Raw genomic sequence first — 13,988 nt, 5'->3', positions numbered from 1 at the left:
AAAATCACTTTGTAAACTAATTGTGTACATTTATGCTCTTCTCCAGTGGTTCTTTTTTAAAATTAATTAATTTTCCGTTGTGCTGTGTCTCTGTTGCTGCGCACAGGCTCTCTCTAGTTGCAGTGAGCAGGCGCTATTCTGCTGCGGTGCTCTGGCTTCTCATTGTGGTGGCTTCTCTTGTTGCGGAGCCCACAGGCTCTTGGGCGTCCGTAGTTGCCGCCCGTGATTTCGGTAGTTGTGGCTTTCAGGCTCTAGAGCTCGGGCTCAGTCGTTGTGGCACAGAGGCTTAGTGCTCTCCAGCATGTGGAATCTTCCGGGACCAGGGCTGGAACCTGTGTCCCCTGCATTGGTAGGCAGAGTCTCAACCACTGGACCTCAGGAGAAGCCCTCTAGTGATAGGAGCTGTTGATCAGTGGATACTATTGTGTGGTCAGAAGCAGCCCCAAACCCACCCCAGCCCCTGCCCTTCCTTGTATTGAGGTTGTGCTTCCTACCCCTTTCTTTAGGATAGGTTTCTTCCCCACTCCTGGTCCCACAAGCAATTAGCACTCAGAGGCTCTCCCTACTAGGCCCTGCAGAGTGGGCTAATTATGGCTGAACAAGAGGCTTCCGTTGAGGTCCCACTTTCTCTGGAAACCACTTTCTCTTCTGCAGGTGGTATGGGAAGCCTTTGGTAACCTGGCACACATCTTGTGTATTAAAAATGGTTAAATAGATTTACCCCATATTGGTAGACATTTAGTGTGGGGACGCATCTCTCCCTTCAACTCTGTCTGTTGCTCATGTAACTGGAACCTTCCTGGTGCATTTTTCCAGGTTGTAAAGTTCCATCTTATGCCAGGGTTAGTTAGAGGATCTGGGCATTTAACTACTCCTCCACATTTTCCACTTGTTCCTTAAACTCTCAGGCCCTACCCTTTATGTTTGCCTTCTGAGGCAATTAGGGACCTCATTCCTGAGCCTTTCAGCTTGACTTTTATTTATTTTTATTTTAATTATTCTTTTTTTTCCCTCTCTCCCTCTTTCTTCCTTTCTCCCTTCCTTCCTTTCTTTTTTCTTTCCTTTTAATTCTTCCTCTCAGTCAATTCCCACATGTCCATCTCTTTCATCTTCTGAAATATTGTCAGCATCCTTGGCTGCTGTCATCTTCTCTCCCAGGGTTTATACCTTCGTGGTCCTTTAATGTCATTTTTAAACTTGGGGGGGGGGAGGGTTGTGAGTGTGTTTAATATGCTGTGTTTAATTGAAAGTCTTTCATTTGTAATTTAAAAGAAATTGTTTATGTATTTTAGTTGTATGTTTGTATATATACTCTTTTTTTTTCTTTACCAATCTTGAATTTGACTACTAGTCTTTATGATGGGCTGACTTTGGCAAAAGTTTTTTCAAGGAATTTGAATATATTTTCTAATTCTTTAATATCTTTTTACTAAGTCCTAACTCCCCTATCCCACAGCCTCTATTTGTTTTTTCTTTCTTCAAGCTTCTTGCATTAAAATTCTATTTTCCCCCATCCCCTGACTGCCTGCTTTTCTTTTTTCTTTTAAAGTATATAAAAACATGTCAAACTCAGCTTTTCTGAAGTAGATAAGCTTTTATGTCTGGTATTAAACATTTCAATGTTGATATCCTCTTTTTGCTCCAATAATTATTTAGAAGACTGTTCTGTAATTTACAAGAAGGCTTACTTTTGGGGATGCAAATCTTATGTTTTATCTTGTAATTTTATTATATTATTACATGGTAGTCAGTATGACCTATATAATTTCTACTTTTTAAAATTTGTTGCATTTTTCTTTAAAGTTTGGGATATAATAAAATTTGTAAATATCCTATGGTTAATTTAGTACTTCTTAGTGATAAGCATGGCTTGTCTCATTTTTGTGTTGTATTTTGTTTAAAAAAAAAAATCAAGCCTGATTAAAAATATTTGTATGTCGCCCTTTCTTAGTTGGTTTCATGCCTAGAGCAGTCTGTGGGCTAAGTCTTTATTACCTGGGTAGTAATGGAGCCAAGACTAAGGTGAAATTCCATGCTGAAATGTTCTCCTTCCTAGGTCAACTCCTGATATTACAGACACTGGGAGTGCAATATAATGTTCCCACAGAGCCTCGGCTAGAAATTCTTGTGTGATCTTGGGCCATGTATTGCCATCTGGTAGAACTGGATGTTTCAGGAATTTTAGCCCCAAACATTTTTGCTGCTTATCTAAATAATTGGGATCTGGTGATCCTCCTGGGACTGGTTATTGTCTCACTGACATTTAAAACACATTTTCCACTTTTTCCCTAAAAGCAAAATGGATAGGGCAGTAGATGAGTACCTCTCCCCTCCATTTGCTTCTTTTTAAAAATAACTATTGTAGTTTATTTTATTTATTTTTTGGTCATGCTGCACAGCTTGCAGGATCTTAATTCCCCCACCAGGGATTGAACCTATGCCCCCTGCAGTAGAAGCATGGAGTCCTAATGCCCAGGGAATTTCCCCATTTGCTTTTTAAGTTGTAGGCAGTAGGACTGCAGGTGCCTTTATCCAGTTGGCCAATAAAAATATACTGAATGTTTTTACCCTGCCATAATGCTATGTGGGCAAATGACATAATTCCTGTCCTTGAGAAGCTCATTCATAATAACAAGCTGGGAAGACAGAGATGGAATAGAATATATTGACAAATTAACATGTTTGATATGGGAATGTATAAGCATTAGGAAAGCACAGAGGAAGACACATTTAATTTTCCTAAAGAATGAAGGAATGCAGACCACCCTAGGGGAGTGTGATATTTAAGCTGGGTCTTGAAATGAGAATAGGTGCTAGTTGGCCAGAGAGGGAAGGATAGACATTCCAGATGAAGGAACATCATGACTAGGGCATGAACTAAGACAGTGGGTAGCATGTTTGTGTGTAAAGAGCAGTTGGCCTCTTTCCTGGAGAACACTGTATATTTGAGTTTGGAAGCATTGAGGCTTACAGGAGTTAGTCTGGGGTTACACTTATGGAAGTGCTGAATACCAGGTAGAATTTGCCCTCTACTTGTGGGGAGTGGGCAACCACTGCAGATTTCTAAGGATGAAATAAGGTCTTTTGTTGTTGTTCAGTCACTAAGTCATGTCCAACTCTTTGCCACTCCATGGACTGCAGCACACCAGGCTTCCCTGTCCTTCACTGTCTCCCAGAGTTTGCTCAAATTCATGTCCACTGAGTCAGTGATGCTATCCAACCATCTCACCCTCTGCTGCCCTTTTCTCCTTTTACCTTCAGTCTTTCCCAGTATCAGAGTCTTTTCACTGAGTCAGTTCTTGGCATCACGTGGCCAAAGTATTAGAGCTTCAACTTCAGCATCAGTCCTTCCAATGAATATTCAGGGTTGATTTCCTTTAGAATTGACTGGTTTGATCTCCTTGCAGTACAGTGGATTCTCAGGAGTCTTCTCCAGCACCACAATTCAAAAGCATTAATTCTTGGGTGCTCAGCCTTTTTTATTGTCCAACTCTCACACTCATATATAACTACTGGAAAAACCATAGCTTTGACTAGACAGACCTTTGTTAGGAAAGTGATGTCTCTGCTTTTTAATATACTGTCTAGATTTATCATCACTTTTCTTCTCAGGAGCAAGTGTCTTTTAATTTCACGATTGCAGTCACCATCTGCAGTGATTTTTGAAGCCAAGAAAATAAAATCTGTCACTGCTTCCACTTTTCTCCTATTTACCATGAAGTGATGGGATCTGATGCCATGATCTTGGTTTTTTGAATGTTGAGTTTTAAGCCAACCTTTTCATTCTCCTCTTTTATCCTCATCAGGAGGCTCTTTAATTCGTTTTCACTTTCTGCCACTAGAGTGGTATCATCTGCATTTTTGATGCTATTGATTTTTCTCCCTGCAGTCTTGATTCTGGCTTGTGCTTCATCCAGCCCAGCATTTTGCATGATACATTCTGCATAGAAGTTAAACAAGCAGGGTGACGATATATAGCCTTGATGTACTCCTTTCCCAATTTGGAACCAGTCCATTATTCCATGTCAAGTTCTGTTGTTTCTTCACCTGCATACAGGTTTCTCAGGAGGCAGGTAAGGTGGTCTGGTATTCCTATCTCTTTAAGAATTTTCCACAGTTTGTTGTGAACCACACAGTCAAAGGCTTTAGCGTAGTCAGTGACAAAACTGGTCCCCTGGAGGAGGAAATGGTATACCACTCCAGTATTCTTGCTGTGAGAACCTCCCATGAACAGTATGAACAGTATGGAATAAAATCAACCCTTTATAATTTTGGTATTCAAATGTTGGTTCTCCATTGTAAATGTCTGCTACCAAAAATGTGACTCATCTAGAGTATGTTATCGAAATGTTCTTTTCCTGATATATGCAATTTATGATTCAGATTTCCATTCAGATATCTGTGCCACTTGCCATGAACATGCTACTTGCTTGAAAAGAGAAACAACGACCATCTGTATCTGCAAATATGGATTTGTGGGCAATGGGAGGACTCATTGTATTGGTAAGTTCTGACTCTTGGCTAAGTTGAAAACTTCATCAAGAAACAAGATTCTCCAGTATTAAAGAGTTGGTGTCCTTGGGGGGAAAACATTGCTATTGTTCATGTGCTTTTATTATAAGAAGTTTTATCAATTACAGTAAGTCTCTGTTTTAGTGTTTGGATATATCCTTTCTTTAGCGTTTACAAGGAATTATCCCTCGTGTTAGAGGTCACTGAACTTGAAACTCTGGGAACTCTCTGACCTAACACAGATATGAAATCTGTTTTTAAGTCTTGGTTTAACTTAGCAATTTGAGTGAGTATTGTCTTTTTAAATTTCTCTAGTTGTTTTGACAGAAAACTATTTTTATTAGTACCATGAGGAAAAACAAAGCACAATTGCCTATTGAACTTTTCTGGCTGATAGGTGAAATACTGTTTCTTTGAGTCTTATGTCTACCAAAATCCATCCTTCAAATTTTTTGTAGTTGTGACCCTTTAAGCTCTTGGATGACTTACAGAAATACAAATACCTTTAGACTAGAAGTATCTGAAATTATTTTTTGTCTCAGAGAATCCACCATGCCATAAGAGTCAGATAATATCCAGTTTCAAGCCCAATTCAGAGAGAGAGAGAGAGTTCCATAGCAGCTTTACAGTAACGGATGTTAGGATAATCATGGTTTCCTCCCAGCATCCATGTTACCTGCAGTGTACATATGGATAGTTTTGCCTTGTAGCTGTGAATTGACAGTGTATACCACCTCTCTGTGGTATGTTTTTTTTTTTTTTTTTGCTTCCTAAAGAAAAATAACAATTAAATCCTGAGTTCAAAAACTCATATTCTACTTCACAGGTAAATGTTTTCACAATCACACAACTTTGCTTGTTCCTGCAGGCTGGAGTTGGGCCTTCCTGACCCTCTCTGTTTAGGATAAAAACACTATATACTACATATTCCAATAACTGGTGTGCTGAGACCACACCATACGTTGCAGGTAAGATCACAGATGTGCCAATGCCAAGTCATGGGACCTAAGAACTCTAGAATCTCCTACAAACCCATATGTCCCTTCTGATGAAGTCTGCAGGGGAGATATGCCGCGGGAACAACAGCAAAGGAATATTCCATCTTACGGGCAGGTGGACTTGTGTCTGAAACCCCCGTGCCCTGCTTAGTAAGCTAGGACACTTGACCTGGCTATGGCTTGAGGGTCCATTTTGCCTCTCTGTGTTCTTAGTCAGATCTTTTAACCACAGATAGTTTTAATGATGAATAGATTTAATTAAATTTTAAAAAGATAATATAAGGAAAATGAAAGAAAAAACCTACCAGATTTTGAACGGAGTGTGGGGTGGTCTTGGGTTAGTGGGAATTGTGTGCAATTGTGAGAGGCAATTGAACTGTTGTGAGGGGACCAGTAATGTAATAAAACACTAAGTGACAAAAAACTCCAGTTCCTCAGCAGATGATATCCTCCCCCACAAAAAACTAGCTGGATAGATCACCTCTCAAAGGATGTAAGAGAAATTGGTCACAGGAGTTTCCTCTGATGGTACAGTCTAAGGCAGAGTGAGTGAATTCTAACCTGGGGGCCAGACTTCACTGCTGCCTGTTTTTGTAATAGGGTCTTAATTTGTTTACTGACTCTCTGTGCTTTTATGATCCAAAGTATGGATGAGCAGTTGCAACCGGAGACCCACGACTGGCCTTTGACAGAAAAAGTTTGCTGACCCCTGAGCTGGAGGACAGGAGGGAGGTTTATGTTCATTTGACACTGATGTCAAATGATTGAATTAGAAATAGTCAGGGCAGGTCCTGTGGTCTCATCACGCATCCCAGGTTCCAGCCCCTCCTCACTGGGTGCTTAACATTGTTTATATGGATCACTAAGGATCAGCAGGAGCTGCTTCTGCCACAGTATTAGCCCTGCCCCGGATGAGGCTTGAGCACTAATTCCATTGTGTGTCCTGGTGACTCAGAAGTAACAGATTTTCCAGTTAATCATTGGATGCAAAATCATCCTACTTTGATTTTTGTAAAAAAAGGCAAGGGAATGGCTGAGCTGGAAAAGTGGGATTCTGCTGGATTTTTTCCCCCCTAGGCCTATGACAAGATCTTTTTAAGTGTGGAGAAGTTCAGAAAGCATCTCCATCTCCCAGTCTTCAAGTAGGATGGGCTATCAGAATGAGATGTTGAGTTTCTCTTGTGGTTTTGTACATACTTGGCATGCGACGACGAGTGGCCCATGTCCCGGAGTCTGAGAAGTACAGTGAGTGGAGGAGAGGCTGGGGAAATAGATCTTTCTGCTGTTGTCATAGAATATTGATTCCCAAGTCCATAGCACAGGAGAACAGTCTGGGTGGTTGATCGTGGTATGGAGTGACAGCCCTTTCTGTGCTTTGTCTCAATGTACCTAACAGATAAAGATGAGTGCCAGTATGGAGCCAGTGTGGTCTGTGGGAACCACACATCTTGCCACAACACACCCGGAGGCTTTTATTGCATTTGTCTGGAAGGATATCGAGCCACAAACAACAACAAGACGTTCATCCCCAATGACGGCACCTTTTGCACAGGTACTCAGGAAGGGGGTTGCAGATGGCAACGTGGTGATGGCTGAGGGTACCTGGTACCTGGGATGTGGAGGAGGGAGAGGGCAGGGCCAGGATGGGGTGTGATTTAAGGAAGGGACTCTCCTTTATTGATGGGGGATATTTGGACATGGACTGAGTATTAGTATCAGGGAATTATTGTTCATTTTGTTAGAAGGAATAGCTGTATTGTAGTATTTTAGGATAATATTCTTATTTTGGGACCTGCGTGCTAAAGTATCTAGGAGTGTTATTATGAAGGGTCTGGTGTAGTGTTTATCTATAAGATCCTTTAAATGGCAAAATGTGAATGATTGTTGAATCTTGGGGGTGGAGGTAGAACTAGGGGAGACTGTAATATTTTTTCGCTTGTTCTGTGTGTCTGAAATGTTTCATAACAAACAGCAAGGAGAGATTCTTGGAGATGGCGTGCCATCTGTAGTGGCCTTTGGAGGGACTGTGGTACTCGCCAGCTCTGTGCATACAGCCCCAGGGGTGAGCTCTGTGATGCACCTATTAGAGTTGTGGGCTTGTCTCCTGGAGGAATAAGCTGAGTGAGGAGCACAACTCTTAGGATCTCAGTAGCTTTGAAGGTCAGGTTTTGGACATATGTTGGTCAAATAAAAGGGGTGGGCAAGGGCCTTCTAATTTTCAGTAGCTCCTGTTATTATTTTCATGATTATATGTCATGATAATATAGCTCTTGGATTTTCTAAGGAAATCTTTGAACAGTAATGAGGAGGAAAGGCAAGAAAAGACTCCTGGTTCTACGATGGTTTTGTGTAGACTTAATGATTCTTCTTGAGGAGGTCATGGCAACCCACTCCAGTATTCTTGCCGGGAGAATCCCATGAACAGAGGAGCCTGAAAGGCTACAGTCCATAGCATAACAAAGAGTTGGACAGGACGGGAGTGACTTAGCAGGCACAGTGACTCTTCTTAAAAAGCTTTGTGATATTTAAAGGTTTGGAGGAGACACAAAGAGAGAGGAGAGCATTTTTTATCTTTTTCCCAGGAAGCTCAGGTTCTGATGCTCTGATTCATTCTTCCTCTTGACCTGTACCAAGGTGAAATTCCCTCAAAGGGTACATTTGATTTATTCTTGGCATGAATGAGCACGTTCCCTCAGAGAAAACATTTTATAATATCTTGTTGTTTTAGGTAGCAAATTACTTCCTACATGATTGCAGAAGTGCAGTGTTGCAGAATTAAGTTAGGTGCCTTAAAAAAAAAAAAACTTGGAAGATGATGGTTCATTCAATATACATTTTTCATGCACTTCCTACGTGCCAAGGCTGTGCTAGTAGGAGGTGATGGCAGACAGCTAATTTCAGTATAATGTATTAGTCATGGGTAAGCAGAGGGTGCTTTCCAGAGTCTGGAATCCTTGGAGGCACTTACCTTGGAAGTGGGTGAGAGATGCGGTGCTTTCGGGAGGACTTAACACCTGAAATTGTGTTTTCAAGTCTGTGGGAATTTGACAGGAAAAATTTTGTAACAGGATATTTCAGTACAGTTTCCAAGGATGCATTATGTTTTTTAAAGGATACGAAGAAGAAAAAGAAAGAAAGAAATATATGCAAGGGCCAAATAGATGTCAGCTTAGGAAGAACTGACCTTCCTGGAACAAAATCCTTATCTAGGCTCTGCTTCTATTTATTCTACTTCTTATAATTATTTGGTGACCTTCCCCTTTAAAAAAAAATTGAGGTATAATTAATTAAACCACAAAATGCCCTCTTTTAAAGGGTACAATTCAGTGGTTTTCAGTATAATTCAAAAAAGTTGTGCAACAATCTCCACTATCTGATTTTAGAACCTCCCTTTAACCCTCAAAAGAAACCCCATATCCAATGGCAGTTATTCCAATTACTTTTTTTTTTTTTTTGAGGCCTTTATTTATTACTTTGTAAAACCTGATGGATGACTTTTCTTGATGACACTGAGTTTCTTCCAGAATCCCAGTTTCACAGGAACACCAGTGGACTTTAGGTAGGGCAGAAGCTTTAGCAAGTTTTGGGGTATCAGCAGTTATCTAGTGCTTGCCTGGAACCAGAAGATTATAAATCCCAGTTCTTGAATTCTGAGAAATTCCTGTGACTTGCTGTTCATTGTACTCTGCAGGGTTCAAGTCAAGTTCAGGAGCTGTTGCAGGTAGGCCTCCTTGGATGTCACTGAGTATAGATGAGGGCTGAGCAGCAGCAGTTCTAGTGCTGGAGAACCCACAGACGTTCTGGTCCCCAGGCTGCCCCTGGAATGACTCCTGGCGATCATGGAAACTTTGCGATGAGCCACAACCCAGGGGAAGAAGCTCTATGGCACTTGCAGCGTGAGGGCATTCCAAAATGCCGGAGGCCTGGATAAAGAAAGGCATTGTTGTCCCTCATGATGGTCTTCATTTCTTCACATCCTTGCCAACACTGGATAAAATCAATAACAGTCCCCATCTTAAATGGGTGTTTGTGTTCCTCTAATGTGGCTTCCTAAGATATAGGTTTCTGAGCTGAATTTGGCATTTGAGGAGGGACTGTGGCCTCTGTTTTAGAGCATTTAAATGAAAGAGGAGAGTGAAAAAGTTGGCTTAAAGCACAACATTCAGAAAACTAAGATTATGGCATCTGGTCCCATCACTTCATGGCAGATAGATAGGGAAACAGTGGAAACAGCAGCTGACTTTGTTTTTTTGGGCTCCAAAATCACTGCAGATGGCGATTGCAGCAATGAAATTAAAAGACGCTTGCTCCTTGGAAGGAAAGCTATGACCAACCTAGACAGCATATTAAAAAGCAGAGACATTACTTTGCCAACAAGGGTCTGTCTAGTCAAGGCTATGGTTTTTCCAGTGGTCATGTATGGATGTGAGAGTTGGACTATAAAAAAAGCTGAGCACTGAAGAATTGATGCTTTTGAACAGTGGTGTTGGAGAAGACTCTTGAGAGTCCCTTGGACTGCAAGGAAATCCAACCAGTCCATCCTAAAGGAGATCAGTCCTGGGTGTTCATTGGAAGGACTGATGTTGAGGTTGAAACTCCAATACTTTGGCCACCTGATGCAAAGAGCTGACTCATTGGAAAAGACCCTGATGCTGGGAAAGATTGAGGGCAGGAGGAGAAGGGGACGACAGAGGATGAGTTGATGGATGGCATCATCGACTCGATGGACATGGGTTTGGGTGGACTCCGGGAGTTGGTGATGGACAGGGAGGCCTGGCGTGCTGCAGTTCATGGGGTTGCAAAGAGTCGGACATGACTGAGCGACTGAACTGAACTGAACTGAAATCTAGCATTTAAATCAACAAGCCATGTGGCCACTCCCCTGCCACTAGTCAAGAACCCTGTGTGAGGATGTGTACGTGTGCATGCTCATTGCTCATGGTCAGGGTCAGGTGTGGGTTAGGAGTGGCTTGTGCTCTAGGGAGAGCTGAGTCAGTAGAGAGGCGAGGCCCATTCACATATTGGCTAACAAGTATTGAGGACCAAAGATCAAGCAGGCACTGTGTTAAGTGCTTTCCACATGTTTTATTTAATCTGTGCCAAAAAACTCTACTATAATTAACTTCATTTTATAGAAGTGGTTTAGAAAGGTTAAAGAACAGACATTAGTACAGCTAGTAGGTAGCAGAGTCAATTCTCCAACCTGGGTCTGTTTGACTTTCAAATCCATGAAAGAATTTTAAATAGAGAACATCCAGGGCTCTGGGATGAGGTCAGAGTGTCTTGCTTGGTTTTGCTTTATTTTCTACCAGAGAATGGTTCTGGCTGTGGATAAAGCTAAGTAATATTATATATAGAATGAGGCATAGGGAATTTCTCTCTTGATTAGTTAACTATGTTAATACGGTTGCTCAGAACATTTTTTTCTTCACAAGCAAACATGTTATAACCTTGGAGACCCAATGGAATCTACCACTACATGGAGAGTTTGTCCTGTTGAGCTTAACATGTCTATCCAGTCAAGATCTAGAACAGTTTAGTAAAGGTATGCTTTGGGAGCATTAGGAAGTAGCAGAGGATTAAATGTGAAAATCATGTCGTACTCATCTCAGTGATATATGGTAAATACATCTAGACTTCCTTAAGGCAACTGATGTTCCTGACAATCTCTGTGGATGAGACAGAGAATTATTCATTGGATGATGTTAAAATTAGATTGTAAAGGAAGAAACAGTGTGGCGTAGTGTTTACGGATATGGTCTCAGAAGCCAGACACATGGCTTCTGATTCTAGCCTTTCCACTGTTTAACCTGCGTGGCTTCAGGTTAACCATTCAATGCTTCAGTTACTTCATCTGTCAAATGGGGATAATAATAGCATCAACCTCTCAGGGGTTTTGTGAAGAATAAATAAGATGGAAAATGATCATTAATAAATGACGAAGTGTTTAGAACAGTGCTTGACATGCACAAGATACCATGCAGGAGTTATCGTTATTAACAGTCATTATAACAATTATTGTTATTAGGCTGTTGAATGACTGTACACAAAGAAAACGGATTAATGCCTGCAGTGACTCATACAGAGCTAATCAGCATCTAGAAACTCCGTTTTCCATACCACTGCATTTTGGCCTTATAATACTTCGACCTTTTATTTTTAGTAGCTCCTGAAAAATTAATTTATTCCTACTCACTACATTTTTAGGAATCTGGGGCAGGTGGACAGGCTGGAAAATGGTTTCTGTGTTAAAAATGTATACATAAACACATTTTACAAATTCCTCAGTGGGAAAAAAAAATCTTACTAAGCTAAGATGATAGATCCAGTCTAGGAGCATGGTGCTGAAATCATTTCTAAACTTTGTACTAGATTGAGATTGATTTTAAGAATCTTTTCTTAACAGTTACCCACACTTCCATGATTTTGTTATCAACAGTGTTTGTTGGGTTTGCCTGGTGGCTCAGTTGAATCTGCCTGCCAATTCAGGAGACACGGGTTTCATCCCTGATCTGGGAAGATCCCACATGCAAATAAGCCCATGTGCCACAACTATTGAGCCTGTGCTCTAGAGCCCGGGAGCTGCAACTGCTGAAGTCTGTGCTCCCTAGAGCCCGTGCTCCCTAGAGCCTGTGCTCCCTGCTCTGAAACAACAAAGGCCACGGTGATAAGAAACCTGGACACCTCAACTAGAGAGTAGCCCCTGTTCGCTGCAACTAGAGGAAAAGCCCACAGAGCAACAAAGACCCAGCACAGCCTAAAGTAGATAAGTTAATAAAATTATAGAAAAAAGAGCAAAAAACAATGTTTGTTTGACTGGTTTCACTTCTCACCACCCTTTGTTGTGTTTTATGATGTCTTCTCCTTTCTTGACAATATTTATTCTGATTTTTTTTTTGTCAGTAGTGTGGTTCTTGAGATCATTCATGTTCTAAAATGTCATTCCTTTCCTTAAATATAGCACAATGTTTTGCTCTCTTTTCCTTAGAACTCTGTACATATTACTCCTGTACTATCTGGCATTTAGTGTTTCAGACAAGAAGTCCTGGGTCAGATTGCTTCTCTTTTCCTCATAAATTACTATTCCCTTCTCTCAGGAGGTTTATAGATTTTTCTCTTCTTCCTTGAAACCCAGAATGACTCATTTTTCAACATTCATACCTGTCACCTTAAAAGGCTATTTTTATTTGAATACAAAACTGGTGCAGTTTTTCTTTTGATATTAAATTTTTATATATATACTCCATTTTCTTCCATAATTCCTTTTAAATAGATATTGAATGTTTTGGGTCTGTCCTCATATTATTTTTTTGTCCCATAGTTTCTATCTTAGATAATTAATTTTTCTATGTGTTTTAGAGAATTCCTTGAGTTGAAATTTGTGAATTTATTTTCAGTGCCTCTATTGAGCTTTTTTTTTTGGCATTTGTATTTTGTTTTTAATTTCCAAGACTTCATTTTTTTTTCCCTCAGAAATTCCTTTTTTCATTAATACAGTATCTTCTTCACCTTATTTGGATTTCAGCATCTCTTCCTATGTCAGGAGTGTCTTGGTTATTTCTTACTGAGTAACTCTACTCCTCCCACCCCACAACTCCCCCCAAATTTAGTGGTTTAAAACAACAATTTATTATTTGTTGCAATTCTGTGGCTAGGTGGTTTTGTCACTTGTGTACACATATTCAAGTGGTGGCTGGATTAGGTGGCTGATGAAAGAAGGCCTGTCTCACATATGGCTTGGTTGGGGTTTGTGTGTGTGTGTGTTCAGTTGTGTCCGACTCTTTGCGACCCTATGGACTGTAGCTCTCCAGGCTCCTCTGACCATGGCGTGGGATTTTCCAGACAATACTGGAGTGGGTTGCCATTTCCTACTCCAGGAGCTCTGTCCATGTCTCTTGCGTCTCCTGTGTTGGCAGGTGGATTCTTTACCACTAACGTCACCTGGACCTTGATTCTAGCTGTCAAGCAGGCCACCTTAGTTCTCCTTCATGCGGTGTCGCATCTTTAGGGCCTCTCTGACCGGCCTGTCTCTCAAGCACCGCAGCCTGGGTTTTCTGTAGCGTGGACACTGGATTACAACTGAGGGAGAGAGGAGGCTGCCAGGCATCGTCTAAGGCGATGTCCAGAGCAGGCGCCATGTTGCTTCTGCCAAGTTCCTTTGGACAAAGCCAGTCTCAAGACCAGCTCAGGAGGAGGGGAAATGGATTCCATTCTTGATGGGCAGAGAGGCAAGAAAGGAAGGGAAGAGATGTTGACAGCCCTCGCTGGAGCCCATTTCCCACACAGTTTCCCAAAGATGTAGGTTGGTCAGAATTGGTCCCTTGGGTCTCCTCCAGCAACTGAATGAATTACTGTTTCCCAGACAACAACCAGCTAGCAATGAGGTAGGTATTCCTTGGTCCAAAACCCAAAACCAAACAAACTAGTATATAGACTATTTGTTGCTAAGTCGCTTCAGTTTTGTCCAACTCTGTGCAA

The 13,988-nt window shown here is 41.2% G+C and overlaps 1 protein-coding gene across 1 annotated transcript in view; it reads left to right on the top strand.

Moving 5' to 3' along the window:
• Positions 1-13,988, top strand: part of SUSD1 (sushi domain containing 1) — a 135,696-nt gene that overhangs the window by 10,981 nt on the left and 110,727 nt on the right. Inside the window, exons 2-3 of the mRNA XM_055579321.1 lie at positions 4,384-4,503; positions 6,907-7,062. Of these exons, the coding sequence (XP_055435296.1) occupies positions 4,384-4,503; positions 6,907-7,062 (276 nt within the window). The remainder of the gene's footprint in view (positions 1-4,383; positions 4,504-6,906; positions 7,063-13,988) is intronic.

This window comes from Bubalus kerabau, chromosome 4, assembly GCF_029407905.1.
Source record: "Bubalus kerabau isolate K-KA32 ecotype Philippines breed swamp buffalo chromosome 4, PCC_UOA_SB_1v2, whole genome shotgun sequence".
Classification (NCBI taxonomy): domain Eukaryota; kingdom Metazoa; phylum Chordata; class Mammalia; order Artiodactyla; family Bovidae; genus Bubalus; species Bubalus kerabau.
Note: the sequence above shows the minus strand (reverse complement) of the source record. Positions and strands in the feature narration are given on the sequence as shown.